The sequence below is a fragment of the Octopus sinensis genome, linkage group LG17, assembly GCF_006345805.1.
Source record: "Octopus sinensis linkage group LG17, ASM634580v1, whole genome shotgun sequence".
In the NCBI taxonomy this organism is placed as follows: Eukaryota; Metazoa; Mollusca; class Cephalopoda; order Octopoda; family Octopodidae; genus Octopus; species Octopus sinensis.
Window position 1 is genome coordinate 43,029,187 of NC_043013.1, and position 18,491 is coordinate 43,047,677.

Here is an 18,491-nt window from a genome sequence, read left to right on the forward strand (position 1 = left end):
CTGCCTGAGAATACCAAGGATTCTTTGAAGGCTACCTTTGTGAATGTGATGGGCAGCATGTTTCAGAACCACTTGATACTGACATAAAATCTTTCTGTGGTCACACCAAGGTCGTCATGGAGGATGGCTGGGGGTGGTTTAATGAATAACCTTCTTCTTTAATATATCTCATTGAACATGTGTACTATTTCCAGAAAATATATTTTGTCTATTTTTTAATTTTTACTTTACACTTAATTTTGTTGTAAATAACTACATGCACCCCTGTGTGTGTTTTGTGTTTGTATTCATATATCTAGATACAAAGTAGCTGATGGAAGAGGTCATTGGAACCCCAGCATATTCTTGTGCTATTGCTTTATCTTTGAGCTGGACGCTTTTGTGACTCTCAGTGCATCTTGATGTAGGTAAAAACTCTACATGTAGGGATCTGGCTGGCAACCAACTGATATCCTATTCCGGAACATTCGTCTTTTCTTCATTTAATGATACAGAATACTTTATTCTCTATAGATCTGTAGAAAGTGTAATATGTATATATTAAGTACAAGTGAGAAGTCATCTTTCTGAATGACTGATGACTTAGTGATGGGTATCAAACCTACTGCAGTCATTTTATTGCATCTCTGATAAAATTACTTGCCATTTCATAGACAGTGCACAATTATTGAAGTCTACTAAGCCAATCCTGCTTGTAGTTACACAGTCAAGTGATACAGTACATGCTCATATATATATCGCTTGCCATTGCACAAGCAGTGTAGTATGTTCCAACGTATATCCAGATCCCGTAATTTCTGAGAGCCTGTAGCTTTGTCCATTGTTCTATACAAGTACTTCAGTTGTATTTTGAATGTATGTTGTGGGCAATACGATTGAAGACATCTGCAGTGAATATTTAATGCTAAATTTCTATGTGAAGTATAATTATTATCCATATTTCAGCTATAGAGCTTATAGTCCATTGATCCTGTAGGATTACTAGACTAAGAGCTTTTATTAGTAATGTTTTCTTAATTGCATTCTTTATTTTTTTATTTAAACTCTCAACACAGCACAGTCTGTTGTGGAGTGAGATTTAACAAGTTTTCATTTCGTATCAACTATTTCATTCTAAATTAACTTTCTGTAGCGCCTCCAGAACAGTCATCTTCGTCAGCGGAGACAAATACTAAAGAAGAAAAGAGTGAAATGTCCTCATCAACAGAGAATGACACAAAAGAAGAAAATAATGAAGAAAAGTCCTCGTCAGCAGAGAATGATAATAAAGAAGAAAATGAAGAAAAATCCTCGGCAGCAGAGAATGATAATAAAGAAGAAAATGAAGAAAAATCCTTGTCAGCCAGTGTGAAAAGCACAACTCCATCTCAAAAATGTAATGAACTGAAAGGAGATAAGGTGGCCAAAACAGCTCTTTCGGACAATTTACCTTCAACACCGAGTGTTCCACATAAAGTTCCATTTGCATTAAAAGACACAGTCAGTATGGACACTTCCACCACTCAACAGGGTGAAGAAAATGAATCACTGATTGTACATGTTGATGATACACAGAATGATTTAGATGCTGATCTTGTGGCATCAAAGGACAAAGTGCGTGGCAAAACTGAAGCGAAGAAAACAGATGGAAGCAAAGTTGAAGAAAGGGCTAAAGGTAAAACAGAAGGAGGGCAAACTGAGAAGAAGGCTGATGAAAAGAAAGATGATAAAGATGTAAAGTCGAAGAGGTTGGTTTTCATGTCATCTTTCCCACTGCTTTGATTCAAAGATGTCATTAGTTAAATGATCTTACTTCTCGGTAACAGATGTTGACATCTTGACTGCAACTGGGGTCTACAACTGCCAATGGGAACAGATTTTCTTAAACCTTAAGTTAACCTGTTTAAGTAGGTTTTCTTCAGAGAACATCCTCTCATGGCTAATCGTGAGTTATTTTAAAAGAGAATGTGTGTATGTGGTTTGGTTGTTAGATTCAGGTTCAAACTACTAATTACAGCAATGATAGACATTTTCCTAGTCTTCTTCATAAAACATGAGAATCTGCTGTAATGATTGTACTTTGGAAATACTATTAAACACATAGCCTGGGCTGTAATTGATCTGAACTTATCTGAGGTATATTTCCATTAGTTATTCATGTTTGAGACAAAAAGGAAAACCCACGTTTTCTCCTGGGTCATTTCTTAGTCTCTTAAAAGGTTGATGTAAATTGTTGTGAGTGTACATGTGATGGATGATACCAATGAGGATGTTTGCTAGGTAATGTTGCGCTAGTATTCATCATATTTTAGATGGTTATTGTAAACTATAGTTCATGAACTAAAAAGGGCCAGCAAAGTGTTCGGGGGTTGGCTGGGGTCAGGAGTCTCAGTTGAAATATAATTGCACATTCTCAGAGTCAGATGTTAAGTGATTACCAAATTACTGACGCATTCTCCACAGGAACAAATTAACCAATATCAAGAAGCCAAATTATCTGTTTTGACGAAGATGGCAACTACAATTGAAGCAGAGGAGATGGAGGAGGGATCCTGAAGTTCCCAAGAATAAAATGACAGGACTTAGTCAATGTTAGATAATAAATGTTTTTGACAAGATACAAATTGGAAGATGTTTGGAAAGCAAAAAGTCTGAGTTTAAGATTCCTGAATTCCAGCCATGTTCCTGCTAAATTAGCAGTTAATGTTTAGGGAATTCCACATTTCTTGCTGACTTCTTTTTAGCTTCATGAAGACTATAGTTCTTGTATTTTTGTACATTTTTCTTCATAAGTGTTGGTCACATGTTGCTGATGTGTGGTGTCAGTTGTTAGCTAGTTTAGGTAATCCATTTATTGTCTTCACCAATATCTTCATTTGAAATTAGTGTCTTTTGTATTCATTTATTCCTGAAAGGGGATAATAAATGACTATTACAAAAACACATCTTTGCAGCAGGTAAGCTTCTTATATCATTATGCTTTCCCCTATATGCAATATGATGTTAATATAAATATTTATATTACTACATAGTGTGTGGAACGTCTATGCTTTGCTAAATATTAGTTATTCTATTGCATCATTCTTTCTCCCTTACATAATAAGAATTTCTTTAAGAAGTGCATATGTATATGTCTATATACATACATACATAGCCCTTATTTGTTTTCTTAAATATATATCTCTACAAATCTATTTAGAGTTAGGGTCCTAGAATGGAGTGATATTGTTTGACTTTGCTAATTATATTTAATTCATATGAATGATGAAAAATTGTTCCAATACACTTCTATGACATTCATTAGTGATAATCATCATTCTGATATTTCTCAATGATTGTTTTATTGTTGCAGTTCTTCAGCTTCTAAACCCAAAGTTATCAAGAATATGAGAAGTAAGTTTTTTTTTATTATTCTACATGTTCTGAATCTTATTATTCACTAAGCCTTTGTTTTAAATGTGAGGTATTTGAAATCTTAACCTTGAAGGGTCAGATTTCCTGGTAATCTTTCCATATTCATTTGTTTCTGTACTTCACAGGCAATGACCAAAACAGTCGGAATTTGTGGGTCAGTGGTCTTGCCACAAGCACCCGTGCTACAGACCTTAAAGTGCTTTTTACCAAATATGGCAAGGTATGTTGAATAATATCTGTTTCTTATATTTCATGTAATTTGTTACTAATCATATTTATTACTAATTAGTACTTAGATTCACACTATGCTAGTCTAGAGTGTGTTTACACTCTAAACAACTCTCTCTTCTCCAAATGTAGTCACTGTCAGACCATCAGCACTCTCTGCTTTGTGTGTGGTTGTCCACAACACAAGCTCAACATACCTTCCCTGCTCACTTCAGGTTAGCCGACTGGTTAGAATTCCACCAGTTCTACACTATTTTCTTTGACACATGTACTTGACTCTGGACCCATCAGAGACAGCTAGGTAGGTGACAGAAAACATACTCTTTGGCATGTCCCTTTATATCCCATGCAAAACCAAAATTGTCTCGGGTCCTCTAAGTGGTTCAGTCTTAGCTGTGTTGCAGCATTTCATGCAAAGCATACAGCCTGAAATACTTAGAGAAAAAGCACTCTTACAAACAAGGCAGCTTTCATGTAACATGAAATCTGCAAAACTATCTGAAATGCAAAGGATTCTGCCATGTATGGTACAACTGGTAAGCTTTCTCATTTCCAAAAGCAACTACTGATCTTGTTTGTTTTCAAAACTGATTTGAGTCATCTTTGCAAAATCCTTCTCCTTTCCACTTCTCTGGTTCAGCAACCAGTACTCTTCAACAGGAAGCTTCTACAGGGATTGTTTACTTTGTATCCATCTCTGCATTGCATACTCTAAGTAAATCTTCTCTCAAAACTTGTTTTCCCCTCCTCCACCACGTACATGCCAAATGCAAAATCTCTCCCAATCACCTCAAAACAATAATGCCTTTAGCCATGAAATCTGTAGCTAACCCTATCCTCACCAAACTCTTCAGTTTGACTCCATATATCCCAATCTTTGGATTCTTGTTACAATATGTCCCATTTGCCGGAAATTACTCCAACCATCATCTTATTGCACTCACTTTCAATTTGTTAGAGATGATAGTCATAAATAACCTTCTCTAACACTCAGAATCCATCTCTCCCCTTGATGACCTCCACTACTGCTTATATAAAGCCAATCTACTGGAGACATGTTCTTCTTCATTCATCAGTAGGTTGGTAAGTTTTTACTCTTGGAAAAATACCTGAAGAAAACAATGTTGCAAAGCATTTAACTGTGATTTATGTGCCCTAAATCTCTGAGTAAATCTAACTGCCTGTGGGTTCTTGGATTGGAGGCTTCCTGTCAAGGTGACTAGAGCTTCAGTATGTACATGTCTATAGCTCTCTCAGACTTACATTCCATTAACTTCTGGTTTGCTTCATGGTTCAGTTTTGCCCTCTGTCTATACATCAATGACCTTTTTTCAGTCACCTCCAGCAATACCTACCACCCTTATGTAGATGATACTTTTCAATCATCCCTGATCATTTACTCCAAACGTCATCCACATTCACCACATGCCAAACCTGCCCTGACTTCTTGGAAACATTCTTCAACAAAGGTGTGTTAGTTTTGACACATTCAACAGACACTCTCCACTTCCACTCTGGTTTCTGAATATGAAGCACATGCAGCAACTGGACTGTAGAGTGCTCCTTCCAAATATTAGGCCTTGCTCTGGCTAAGGATCTCTCTTGGTAAATCCATATCCTCAAAAGAGCAAGGACTTAATCACAAATTCTGTCTTCTTTAGGACCAGGAAATACTTCAGCTGTTAGCCTTCTACATAGCTCAGGTGAAACCTCCTATAGTGTACTCTTCTCACATCTGTGTCAGTACTGTTGCTATTCATAAACCACATCCAACTGAAATGGCACTCAACTGAATGGTATAAAGACTTTTGTCAACATACTCAGGCTTCCAGTTGACGGACCTGCTGTCTTTTCTCTCTTCCCTTATCTATGCCTTCTGCATTGGAGTCTGTTCCTTGGAACTGGTTTGTCTTGTGCCACCCCCACTTTGTGATGCTTGATTCTCTTTTATTTTGTTAGTGACATTGTGTGTACACTCTACTTTAAAGCCTATAATAACCCCCTGTTCTTAGTTCTTTTTCCCAGAATGTTAGCTTTCTAGAATCCTTTTCTGGCAGATGACATTTGCAACTATTCAAGCAGAATATCACTGATAGATTTTCATGGTCTTAGAGAATTTGGAAGGGACCATGCACACTGACCAAACTAATTTTTAAAAATCCTTTATGTAAAGAGTTTTACTTAAACTCTATATAAAACATTTACTACTTTTAATCTGCAATATCATTCTCTTTTACTCTTTTACGTGTTTCAGTCATTTTGACTGTGGCCATGCTGGAGCACTGCCTTCAGTCGATCAAATTGACCCCAGGACTTATTCTTTGTAAGCCTAGTACTTATTCTATCGGTCTCTTTTGCTGAACCGCTAACTTACAGGGATGTAAACACACCAGCATCAGTTGTCAAGCGATGTTGGTGGGGGACGGACACACAAACATATACATACACATACATATATACGACGGGCTTCTTTCAGTTTCCGTCTACCAAATCCACTCACAAGGCTTTGGTCGGCCCGAGGCTGTAGTAGAAGACACTTGCCCAAGGTGCCATGCAGTGGGACTGAACCCTGAACCATGTGGTTGGTAAGCAAGCTACTTACCACACAGCCACTCCTGCACCTATTTTCAGAAATAATTTATTAGTATTGGTAATATTGATGAGTATTGGGCTGAATAATTACCTATGTAAATTTTTGTGTTTAAAATTTAATTTAGTTTTTGTTTTTGTCTACATCAGGTTGTTGGTGCCAAAGTAGTGACAAATGCACGAAGCCCTGGTGCTCGATGTTATGGTTTTGTAACTATGTCTTCTTCACATGAAGCTTCTAAATGTATTCAACATTTTAATCAGACTGAACTGCATGGCCGTATGATATCAGTTGAAAGGGTGAGTTATCCAAAGTTCATTATTTTGTTTACAGACCCATTTATCAGCTACTGAATTAAATGTTATCAGCATTTCATTGTCAGCTGTTAGAAACATGCTCAGCATTTGAAATAGATATCGGTTATCTTTAGAGTAAGGTTGAGATCATCAATTATGGTCAGTTATTGAGAAAAATATGTGTTGTTCAACTCTTGGAGGTGCAAACCCAGGTCATCAGTTCATCAAAGCCCTTCAAGATCCTCCTGGATAGTCAGTATGTCCTTAATGGGAACCTATTAGACACCAGTGTTGGTGAGCAGTCCTGTACACATCAACCAGCTTAGTATTTTCATAGCATGTGTGTTAAGGATCACTGAAATGTTTTTTTAGTTACAGTACACTTGTTGGGTTTGTGCCACTCTGATATTGTAAAGCTGACTGACACTAAAGCTGTTGTGGCAGTAATTCAGAATGATGTCTTTTAATTTGTGTTCTGTTTAAAAAGCCATTTGTAAGGTCCAGCCACAATAGTACCAGTTCTCTTGTTGAAGGTTTCTCTGATCAACTGATTAACCATACTGGAATGCTCTAGACACCCTGATGTCCTTTAAGAACTGAAGTATCAGCATAGAAGTTCAATTGGAGGTAATTTGTCAGGTGGCAGAAGAATAATGTCCTTTCAACACCCCTTCTTCACACTACCACTGATGAGCTACCCCAATCTTCTTCCATATTACCTTCAGGGCTTTACTAAATTCTTTGGAAGGTATTGATCATCTTCTGGGGCTTAACCTGCCCTTTACCTTCTTGACCTTTTCCTAGACCTCTTTCTAACTTGGTCCTTTGTTGTCAAATTCCAGAGCTGGTGAAGATGGATTGCTCAAGGGCTTTAAGTGGCTTATGTCGTGGTCCCTGAACTCACTTCTTAAAGTAACTCTCATATGACTCGATCGTGCCTCTGGAGCAAGTGATTTGACCCTTGCCCCAGCAACTATTTTGTAAACCCACATGTGTTTGCTTGAAAATTAGCTTGCTTCCTAATCCATTGTCTCCTTTGCTATTCAGCTGTAAGGGCCATGAACTTTTATTGAGAGGTCTCCTTTCCTCCCCTCTTGCCTTTTTGAGCTGCTATCTCAAGCTCTTGAGTTCCCATTTAAGCTTATGGATTGTATTAGCCCTGCTATGTATGATGTAAAGAAGTTTCACTGCTTTCTTCTCCAACCTGAATATCTTAACTGCTAGACTGATGATGGTCATAGTTATGATGTGTGTGTGAATGTATAACGTGCAATGATATCAGTAATAATCTATTGGTAAAGAGATGTGTGATGATAAACTGTTGAATGTATGTATGTGTTTGAAGGTAGTACAAATACATCATTAATAAGGGTTTAGAGTTGAGATGTCACAAATAATATTTCCCGTTTTTTTTAGGCTAGAAGAGAACCTAACACTAAAGCACCAGTAACAAAAGCAGGAGAAAAAAAAGTAGAAAAGGCTGAAGTAAAGAAAGATGGTATGACTTCTTCCAGTGTTTCATATTTGTACCCTAAACAGAATTTGGCTCTAGAATTCCAATGCAGAGACTCTATAGGTCATTTGCATTGAAGTTAGCTGGACTTAGTGTTTCATGTTACTAACCAAGTAATTAGTTTAATAAAACCATTGGCATTTCACAATTACTTAACAGTAGTAATAGTATTCAAAGAATCATAAATATCAGGTGTGACTGTGTGGTAAGAAGTTTGCTTCCTAACCACATGGCTTTAGCTTCAGTCCCACTGTGTGGTACCTTAGGCGAGTGTTTCCTACTATAGTTCCAGGCTCACCTAAGCCCCATGAATGGATTTGGTAGGCAAAAACTGAAAGAAGTCTGTTGTACATATAGTACATATATAAACATATCCGTGTGTTTGGGTGTGTATGTTGCTGTCTCCTTGCCTTGACTTTTTGTGATAGCTGTAAAGAATTGTTGCTATGATGTAAACAGTTTGCTGTGTTTCCAATCTTCCATGAAAACATGCCTGGTCATTAGAGTATATTACTGTACTTGGAACCAGATGAGGGTTCATGGCAGGAAGTGCATCTGTCCATAGCAAAATCTGCCTCAACTAATTTCCTGTTCTCCATGCAATCATGGAAAAAGTGGACATTAAAAACTATGATGATAATGATTAGTTGACACTTATAGGCAACTCTGTATTGCCTTGAAGTCTCTAGATTGTGATAGTGTCTCTATGTGTGTTTGTGCTGTTTGCAGAAAAAAAAGATGGTGATAAGAAAGTTGAGAAGAGAGAATCAAAGAAAGATGATAAAAGCAGGAGAACGTCCAGCAGAAGAGATGACAAAAGACATAGTAGCAGGAGCAGCAGAAGTCGTCACAAAAGCTCAGGTCAGTCTTACTAACGGTCGCATGTGTGTGTGTGTATGTGTGTTTTGTCCTTGTGCAAAAGCTTGGGTCAGTCTTACTAAAGGTCACGTGTGTGTGTGTTTTGTCTTTGTACAAGAGTAGCTTGTTCTGAAGAGAATATGGTACTGAAATAATTTCCTGATTTGTGCTGGGTTCGACTGGCAAGATTTATAGAAATACATTTACTGGTGGATCTTCAGTGCCAGTGTGGCTTTGTAGTTATGCGTGGTACCTTGGGCTAGTGTCTTCTGCTTTAGCCCTGAGATGCCCTAAGCCTTGTGAGTGGATTTGGTAGATGGAAATTGAAATAAGCCTATTGTATATGTTATACCATTGTCTTGGTGTCATAAGATGGTTGTAAAGAAGCATTGCCATTGGACAGATGAATTTGTTGGTTTTAAGTCATCTGTGAAAAATTTGTGTGGTCATGGGAAATATCACCTTGCTTGAAAATAGGTGAGAATTGGCTACAGGAAGAATATGGACATTAAATGATGGTGATAACTGATTCACTATTTCAGATAAATCTCATGCAACTACACCAAATAAGAGTACAGCTGAACCAGCTACAAAAGAAGGCTCTGAGAAAGGTGCAGAGCCTGCGGCAGCAGCAGGCGCCAAGGAGAAAGCTCCCAGTACAACAAAACCTAAACCACGAGGGCCTGGTGACCCTTCTGTCAAGAAAGAGATTTTATCATTTGATGAAATAAAAGTAAGTACAATTTTATGTATGTGTTTTTAATGTAGCGAAAGTGTGTAGTTGAAGTAGAATAAGATAAATAATTTCACCTTGAAACTAGAGTGGCTAATACCACTTACTTGACCCTAAATTTAAAGTGTTTATCATCCCTGATATCATCTTGAAATCTTGAGATAGAGCTCCCCTACCTTAAAACTGGTCATAACTGGTGTGTTAGCTTTGAAATGCATTGTCTTCCAGTGAAGGTCTTAGTGTGTAGCACGCCTGAGATGTAACCTAAAGAAATTGTTTAAATTATGCAGATTGATTCAGATGTGACTCTGCAATAGTCACAATAGTTGTGGTGGTAATTGTGGTGGCTGTTGCAGTATAGAATATGTAAAGAAATTTCAAATCAGATTAGGTGGAAGAAGGTCAATTATTTCATTAGAATAGTGGCACTGTGACTGTGGGTGTAAGACACTGGACTACTGGCAACAAGAGTAGAAGTTCAAATCTTTCTACATCTGTAATATTGTGTCCTATTTGGTGTAATAAATCATATAATTGTACTTACTCAAGTTTGCTCAACTGATAAAATTTATTCCAATCTACTTCAAGGTTGAATGCTTAGCAAGAGGAGGGAAATGTAGCTCCTAGTCTAGTGTGGAAAAATTATGTAAAACGAGAGATTTTTTTTTTATATTGGGATATAAGGGTATTATGTTGTCAGGGTAGCAGCTTTTAGTGCTATACAGAACTGCTAAAATCTATGAGATGTTTGTATTAAATTATTGTGGTATTTCTATTTGCCATATTATATGTCACTGACTCTTTGTATCATATCAAGTCTTATTTTGTATGGTTATTTACTTTTAAGATGTTTTCTTTGTTGATTTTATGTTTGTTTTATTCTTTGCTAATAATTATTCTCTTTTCACATTCCATTCATGAAAAAAAAAAAATCCCAACCAAATTTCTTGACAAAGGAAAGAGAAAGACGGCGTTCACGTCAGAGACAAAAAAATCGTAGGGTACAGGATAAGCGTCGGTTGAAAAATCTTGGCCTGGCTCGTATGCGTCAGCAGGATGTGGTATGGAAACAGAAGGAGGAGGCGAAAAGATTGGGAAAAGTTAGAGAGAACATAAGGTTTGTTACAAGTGCATTCACATTTAAACTGTTTAAGGCAGAACAGCATGATTTTGTGAGAAAGAAGTTTACTTCACACCTCCATGATACCAAATTCAGGGTCATTCTGCATCATATTGGACAGGTATTTCCTACCATAGTCTTAGGTTAGCCAATGCTTTCATAGATGGAAACTATGTTAAAAGCTGTCTGAAGGCCCAATCCTATTTTTGGTGGTAGAATTATTTTGTTGTCTTGTTTAAGACTACATCTGATCCTTAGGTGCCTTTAACAGAGTACACGCTTTATCAAACATTCAGGCCTGGTCTCTAATCTGAGGATTACTTCTTCCCTTCTTCAAATTGGTCTTGGCAACACTGAGAAAACTCTTTAAATATTGCTATATTTTAAAAACTTAAGTATTTTTATGTTTTGAATAGTTTTTTACATAGTAATTGTGGATTAGAAGGAATTTGGAAATTTTAGCAATAAGAGAGCAAAGTCATTAAACTATCATTATCATCATCATCATTACTTAACATCTGCCTTCCACACTGGCATGGATTGGATGGTCAGGTAGGAGCCTGCACCAGACGTTTGTGTCTGTTTTGGCACATATTTTACAGCTGGATGCCCTTCCTAACACTAACCACCCAGCAAAGTGGACAGAAATGAATGGTAAAAATGTTAATGAATATATGAGAAGGAAATTAAAGATCACAATAAATAAGATGAATTCAGTGATATATTTATACTCTTTGTTCAAATTGCTTGATATCTTTAGTTTTAAGATCTGATAACCCAATGGATTAGTTGGACACCATTGTAATTTTGGGATAAAGAGAGGCTGAAATATTTGGAGTAGCTTTCCTCAATACCCTTTCAAAACCAAAGGAAGAATTGAACATAGCAGTGAAAGTTAAAGAAATGATTGTCAGACAAACAGTTCCCCCTTAGTAACCTTACTTTTGAGTTGTTGTTTAGCTATCTTGCAGGCCTGTGATCAAAGGCCTTACAACTGTAACTCCCCCCTCCAATTTCTTTGTTATCTATAGGACTATATTATCTATGTATTTTGTGTTTTAAAATGAGAGGATGTTATATGATAGCTGCACATGGTACTTATTAAGTGATTCATAAATGTTTACGACTAAAATGTCTTTGTCCAGCTTACAGTGATGTTAGCCTATTGTTTAGCAGCCTGATGCTTTTATTATTTTGTCCACCTGACTTTGCTTTCTTCTGCTTACCTTTGTGGTTTCTGTATAGATTACTCAACTACATCTGACCTTCCTAATATTTAAGGTCCATGAAGTGACATTTGGATAAATACGTAATTTCCCCTACATTCAGAAGAATGTCTCTTGGGTATTCTTGCAGAGTAACAGGTGTCAAGTTGGTGTGTGTAGGCAGGGATATTTCTTTTTTATTTTCTGTTGAAATTCTCTGTTGTCTTTATATTCTTTCGCACTTTTCAGATTAGAGAAAATGAAATTGGAAAAAATGAAACTGGAAAAAGAGAAACTGTTAAGATACAAAATGGAAAAAGAACTTCTTGAAATAAAAAGGCGTGATGTAGAGATGCATTCAGCTGAGATGTTACGGTAAGTGAGACAGATTATGTTGTTACTGTTACAGAAACTGAAGAAGGAGGCCATAAGATTGGACAGTGTTAGAGAGAAGATAAGGTTTGTTAAAAGTGCATTCACATTGAAACTGCTTAAGACAGAATTGCATAATTGTGTGGGTAAGAAGTTTCCTTCACACCTCCATAATATCAAATTCAGTGTCATTGTGAATCATTTTGGATGGGTGTTTTCTGACATAGTCTTGGGTTGACCAATGCTTTCATAAGTGGAAACTAGGCGATCTTTTGATATGAGAACTGTGTTTGTGACTTTTTAAAGCACGTGTATTTGCTTGTTTCTGAAGAAGATTGTCACTTTTTATTTTTTTACATATGTGGGGTGAGGGGAAAGGGGATCTTTTGAAGTCGGCATGAAAGCAAGGGACTGAGAGAGCGCAATTGGATCAGGGAAGTTCTTTTCAAGTTGGCATGCCGTATGTGTGTGTGTGTTTGATGGGGTGTGTGAAAGAGAAAGTGTGGTTTGTATGTGAAGTTCTTTTGTTAGTGTGTGTGAAGAGACACAGAGTAATGTTGCAGGTGTGTGTGTATGTGAGAGAGGTTATGTATGTATGTATGAATGGCTTCAGTGACTACGCTCTTCCACAGAAAGGAACAAGGAGAGAAAAGAAAATAAAGAATGTGTAGTGGCTAGTGATCTATCATGGCACATTTATGTGTGTGTGTGTGTATATATATATACATATATATATATATATATAGATACATCCATTTATGCATATATATATATAGATACATACATATATATCTATATATATGTGTGTGTGTGTGTGTGTCACTGAAGCCATTCATACATACATAGAGAACCTCTCTCTCTCTCTCTCTCACATACACACACACACAAACACACGGCATGCCAACTTCAAAAGAACTTCCCCGATCCAATCTTGCTCTCTCTGTCTCTTTTGCTTTTATGCCAACTTCAAATGATCCTCTTCTCCCCACCCCACATATATGAAAAAAAAATTTTAATTTTTACGGAAAGCGACAATCTTCTTCAGAAACATAAACAAATACATGTGCATTGTTTTTGACAACTATAGTACTCATAACGTAATTTAGCCAGAAACTATGTTTAAAGCTGTCTGAGGTGGGACCATCCCTGTTTTTGCTGGTACTATTATTGTGTTGTTCTCTTTAAGAGCACATCTGATCCTTGGATGCCCTTTGCAGAGTACACACTTTTTCAAGCTTTCAGTCCAGGTCTCTAATCTAAGGATAGCTTCTTCCCTTCTTCTAATCAGTCTTGGGGACGCTGAAAAAACATACCTTGGGTTCTGCTCTTCCTTTTATAAGCCACAAAACCATTTTAAAGATCTTTTAGATAGTAATTGTGATTTATGAAGAATTTGGAAATTTTCACAAAAGCAGGGCTAAGACATTTTAAATGAATGGTAAAAGAAAGAAAAAAAGTAAAGATTAGAGCATGTAAGATATATTAAGTGGTTTCTTTTTTTAACTATTAAGTAACGTGTAAATATTGGGTTCAAAATTTTATATTCTCTGTTGAGGCAAGTGAGAATCAGAATCAAAATTAAAATCGATCAACATCAATGGAAATTGTAGCTGTGATACCAGTGCCGGTGGCACGTAAGCGAACCATCTGAACATGGCCGTTGCCAGCCTTGCCTGGCCCCCGTGCCGGTGGCACGTAAAAAGCACCATCCGATCATGGCCATTGCCAGCCTCGCCTGGCCCCAGTGCCAGTGGCACGTAAAAAGCACCATCCGACCGTGGCCGTTTGCCAGCCCCGTCTGGCACGTAAAAAGCACCCACTACACTCACGGAGTGGTTGGCATTAGGAAGGGCATCCAGCTGTAGAAACATTGCCAGATCAAACTGGGCCTGGTGCAGCCTTCTGGCCTCCCAGACCCCTAGTTGAACCGTCCAATCCATGCTAGCATGGAAAGCGGACGCTAAATGGTGATGATGATGTTTAAATTGTATTATCTCTTGATAAGTTTTTCTTAAGATTTAATAATCCACTGGTTGGGTTGGATACCATTGTAAATTTTAGCCTATGTTTCGGGATAAAGAGAAGCTGACATATTTGGAGCAGTTTTTCTCGATACCCTTTCAAGAGATGATTATTAGACAGTTTCTCTGTTCTTGTAGTGAACTTTTCTTTGTATTGTTATCATTCAGGCCTATGATCAAAGGCCTTATAAGTTTAACTGTCACGCCCGCCCTTTTTGTGGGGAGGGTATCTGTAGTACTATATTATTTATGTATTTTGTGTTTGAAAATGATAGCTCCACATGGTACTTATTAAGTGTTGGGTGAATCTTTATTTAAGGCTGAAGTCTCTTTGTCCATCTCACAGTGATGATAGTTTGTTGTTTAGCAGACTGATACTCTATCTATTATTTTATCTACGTAACTCACTTCCCTTTTCCAAGGGGTGAAATGTGTTTTTAAAGGTGACAGATACTTAATTTCCTCTAGTTTCAAAAGAACGTTTCTTGGATATTCTGGCAGAGTAACATGTCAGGGTAGATACAAGTTGATGAGTATAGGCAAGGATTGTCAGTTTTATTTTTATTTTCTGTTTAAATTCTTAATGTTATCTTTATATTCTTTCATATTTTTCAGGTTAGAGAGAATGAAATTGGAGAAAATGAAGCTGGAGAAAGAGAAATTATTAAGATACAGGATGGAAAAAGAACTTCTGGAAATGGAAAGGCGTGATGTAGAGATGCGGTAAGTGAGATAAGTTATGTTGTTACTCTTATGCTGTGAACTTAATGATGAATTTTTATCCGTAACATAATGTAAATATTGGGTTAAGAACCCTTTTGGACAGGAAACACCAAAAGGCTGCTCTTGAGCATGAACCTACATCTGTAAATTTGACAGATATTCTACCATTGTCCGACAGGCAGCCTTTGACTTTTTCTATCCCAAAACGTTTTGAACCCAATATTTACATGTCATTATTTTGTAGCTTCATCTTCTTCGAGCTCTACAGATAAGAATGAATTATTTCACATCCTCTCAAAGTTTCTAAATACTTATGATAAACTTATTGCTTTTTTTTTCTTGGTGTCTTTGATACAACCTATTTGATTGAATTATATTTTATTTACCCTTGGATAATTTCATGTTTGTTTTGTTTGTTGGATTGGGGATTAGGATGTAGGACTTTTCCTAATTGTGGAAAGTAATCTCAAATGGGATTCTTGTGTATGTAAAGATGTTGTAATGCTGATCTGTTGATCTCATCATAGAGGAAGCAAAACAATGAACCAGTGGTGTTCACATCACTTCTGACCTAACTTATCCATTGGCCTAAACACAACCATTCATCATCATCATCACATAATGTCCGTTTCCCTGCTGGCATGGGTTGGACGGTTTCACAGGAACTGGCCAGTCAGAGAGCTGCACTAGTGTCCATTTGTCTGTTTTGGCATAGTATCTATGACTGGATGCCTTTCCTAATGCAACCACTTTACAGAATGTACCAGGTGCTTTTTACGGAGCAACAACATGGATGCTTCACATGTGGCTCTAGCACAGGTGCTTTTCAGGTGGCAGTCACATTAATAAAAAAAAACAGCAACAAAACCACTTTGTGGAAGCATGTATGTGTTGTAGCAGCTTGATCTGCTAGCAATAACAGCCAAATCGCCATATTCCACTGCTCATGACTGAAATGAGTACTTTATGTTGTAGATCAGTATTGACACAATGAATGACAACAGCAGGTCTACAAAGCAATTTTATATATTGACATGAAATATTTACTGTGATGGTCTTTAGCTACTTAGTAGCAAGAAATTAAGTCCAGTAACTGTTTTGGTATGTCATCGCATAATCTTGATTCTGGGGCTGTTTATTGCCTTATTTTTGTTATGTGGATATCAGCTCATTGGTGTTGGGTTTGTTTAGCCCTAAGTCAGCTCAGATGGAGCAGACCTAAAGGTGGTCGAGTTTTGTTTTTCTTCTCTCAGACATAATGTTGGACTACATTAGCCAGTGCATCCAACATTTTATTTTTCTCTCAAGACAGTTGGGGATAATTTGAGGACATTTTGCATGCTGGTTCTGGTGTTTGAGGACTGCATAAAAGCAACCTTGTTATTGAAACTGGTGTCCTGGTGGTTGATTGTTGAAAGTTAAGGTTGTTTACTATCTTTATCTTATCCTTTAGCTGCTTGTCATTCAATACAACTGTTCTTTACTTGATTTTGCTGGTTTTTTGTTTAATATCAGGTTAAATGAAATGAGACATCCTGCAAAAAGACCTCATGATCGAAACCGTCTTCGTGATGAACTCTGGGACGAACCTAAACGATCCAGGATGATCGGTTCTGGCAACCACTCTAGATTTGAACTTCCATTCCAGAATGAGTCACGGTAAGTTGTGAGTGGTGAAGTTGATATGTTGTCATTGATTCCTTATTACCTGGCTAGTGTTTTAAATTAAAGTTTCATTTGCATTTCACAATATCTTTGGCCTGTTTTATATGTGTATGCTTAGAGATTATTGAGGCTAAATTTAACAGTTTGTACAAAAAGCAAAGAAAATACTGTCCCATCGAAAAATAAAAGTATTTTTAAAAAATCAAAAAATACCAACTAGATTATATCTGCAAGATAACTCTTCAGTTAGAGTGGCTGCTCTCATCCTCCACCACAGCCTCAGGACAGCTCTGAAACCTGGCTCTGGTATTCCTCACTGACATGGATGATTTGACAGGACCTGATGGAATGGAGGACTGCATCATGCTCCAGTATCTGTTTTAGCATGGTTTCTTTGAACTAAGTGCTTTTTTTCATTCAACTGAGCGGGACCACAGTAAAGGAGGAGGCAACTGTATGCGAAGTGACGAGAGATTAAATTATATTTAAGGTATATAATCCTGTTTGTAAATGTGAGGTGTGTGTCTTAACTCAGTCAATAGCTTCAATTTTGACAACAAAGTGAACAAAGGTATTCTAAATACTATACAAAATCAATTCTGATTTATAGAAATTGTCGTTGCTTTGAGAGAAGGTAAACCATGACCTGCTGGTAATTGCTAATGATTCTGAATGAGGAAGAGATACAATCTCAAGAACCAAGAGTTCTCTGAAATTGTTACACCATTAAGGAAAAGGCAGTCTGCTTTCTCTGCAAGCAAGAGGACAGCTCTAGACATTTGTTTAAGCTTCAGTAAGCATCAACATAATAGTTGTCGTATCTTATTGTATATTGGATACTTATCTAATTTCATCTTTCTTTTTCTCTTTCAGCTATAATGAATATGAGAACACTGATTATGGTAGAAGGGACAGTAGATCTTTGGAAGGTGGAAGTCGCTATGATGAACGTAAAGAAAGAGAAATGATGCGAAGGGAAATGGGTCCTTTCCGAGATATTCGGGTCAGAGATGAAAGACGAACTGAAGACCGTTCTCGAACAGATGAAAAACTCAACAGGTAATGTGTGTTTTTAAACCTGACTTTTTTGTTTTTGATTTTGTATCTTTCTACTGCTCACTATTGTTCTACACACTAGCTGGTATCTGGCTGTTGTTACAAACCTTATCCTTCATATCAGTCAAAGTTTATGCACACATTAGCCTCTGTGCAGGTTAGTTTTGGTGTATACACCAATCTCTGTTTGAGGTTAATGTTGGTGTGTATGCCAGTCTCCATATGGGTCAGTGTTGATGTGAACAAGGTTCTGTATAGGTGAAAGTTGATCAATTGCTCAGGTTGTGTACATTGTCCCTTGTACAGTATGTTGCTAAACACTTTAATTTGTTAATTTTGTATCTGGTTTACCTCCACATCCAGGATGCCCTTTGAATTAAGAAGAGATATGGGACCAAGTGGAGAGCCTGATAAAAGATATGTTGGTTCCGATCGAGGACGTGATAATGACCGACGAAGTATATCAGCTCACAATAGATTGGGCAGGGTGAGAAATTCTTTTGGTAAGCTTCCACTCACTTCTTTTGATCATTTCTCTCTCTCTCAAGTAAAATTTCACCCACTTCTTAAAGCATTCTGTAGCTGTCCTTCTCTTAACTCTGTAGCACTTAAACCACTAATATTGGGCCCAGATATTTTACTTGTCTTATGTTCAACTAGATCTGGCCTCCCACACTTCCCCTGTCATTCTCAAAATAAACAATCACTTCATCAAAAT

General features: G+C 37.2%; 1 protein-coding gene across 7 annotated transcripts in view; it reads left to right on the forward strand.

Moving 5' to 3' along the window:
* Positions 1 to 18,491, forward strand: part of LOC115220778 (scaffold attachment factor B1) — a 35,085-nt gene that overhangs the window by 15,514 nt on the left and 1,080 nt on the right. For 3 of the 7 annotated variants that reach the window (XM_036510523.1, XM_036510525.1, XM_036510527.1), the window contains 13 exons: positions 1,133 to 1,727; positions 3,332 to 3,372; positions 3,519 to 3,613; positions 6,361 to 6,510; positions 7,924 to 8,005; positions 8,750 to 8,881; positions 9,421 to 9,611; positions 10,568 to 10,728; positions 12,186 to 12,311; positions 14,945 to 15,052; positions 16,568 to 16,711; positions 17,591 to 17,776; positions 18,137 to 18,276. In XM_036510523.1, coding sequence (XP_036366416.1) covers positions 1,133 to 1,727; positions 3,332 to 3,372; positions 3,519 to 3,613; positions 6,361 to 6,510; positions 7,924 to 8,005; positions 8,750 to 8,881; positions 9,421 to 9,611; positions 10,568 to 10,728; positions 12,186 to 12,311; positions 14,945 to 15,052; positions 16,568 to 16,711; positions 17,591 to 17,776; positions 18,137 to 18,276 — 2,151 coding nt within the window. Of the gene's footprint in view, positions 1 to 1,132; positions 1,728 to 3,331; positions 3,373 to 3,512; positions 3,614 to 6,360; positions 6,511 to 7,923; positions 8,006 to 8,749; positions 8,882 to 9,420; positions 9,612 to 10,567; positions 10,729 to 12,185; positions 12,312 to 14,944; positions 15,053 to 16,567; positions 16,712 to 17,590; positions 17,777 to 18,136; positions 18,277 to 18,491 lie in introns of all 7 variants that reach the window. The other 4 variants (XM_036510526.1, XM_036510528.1, XM_036510524.1 and 1 more) reach the window with 4 other exon arrangements.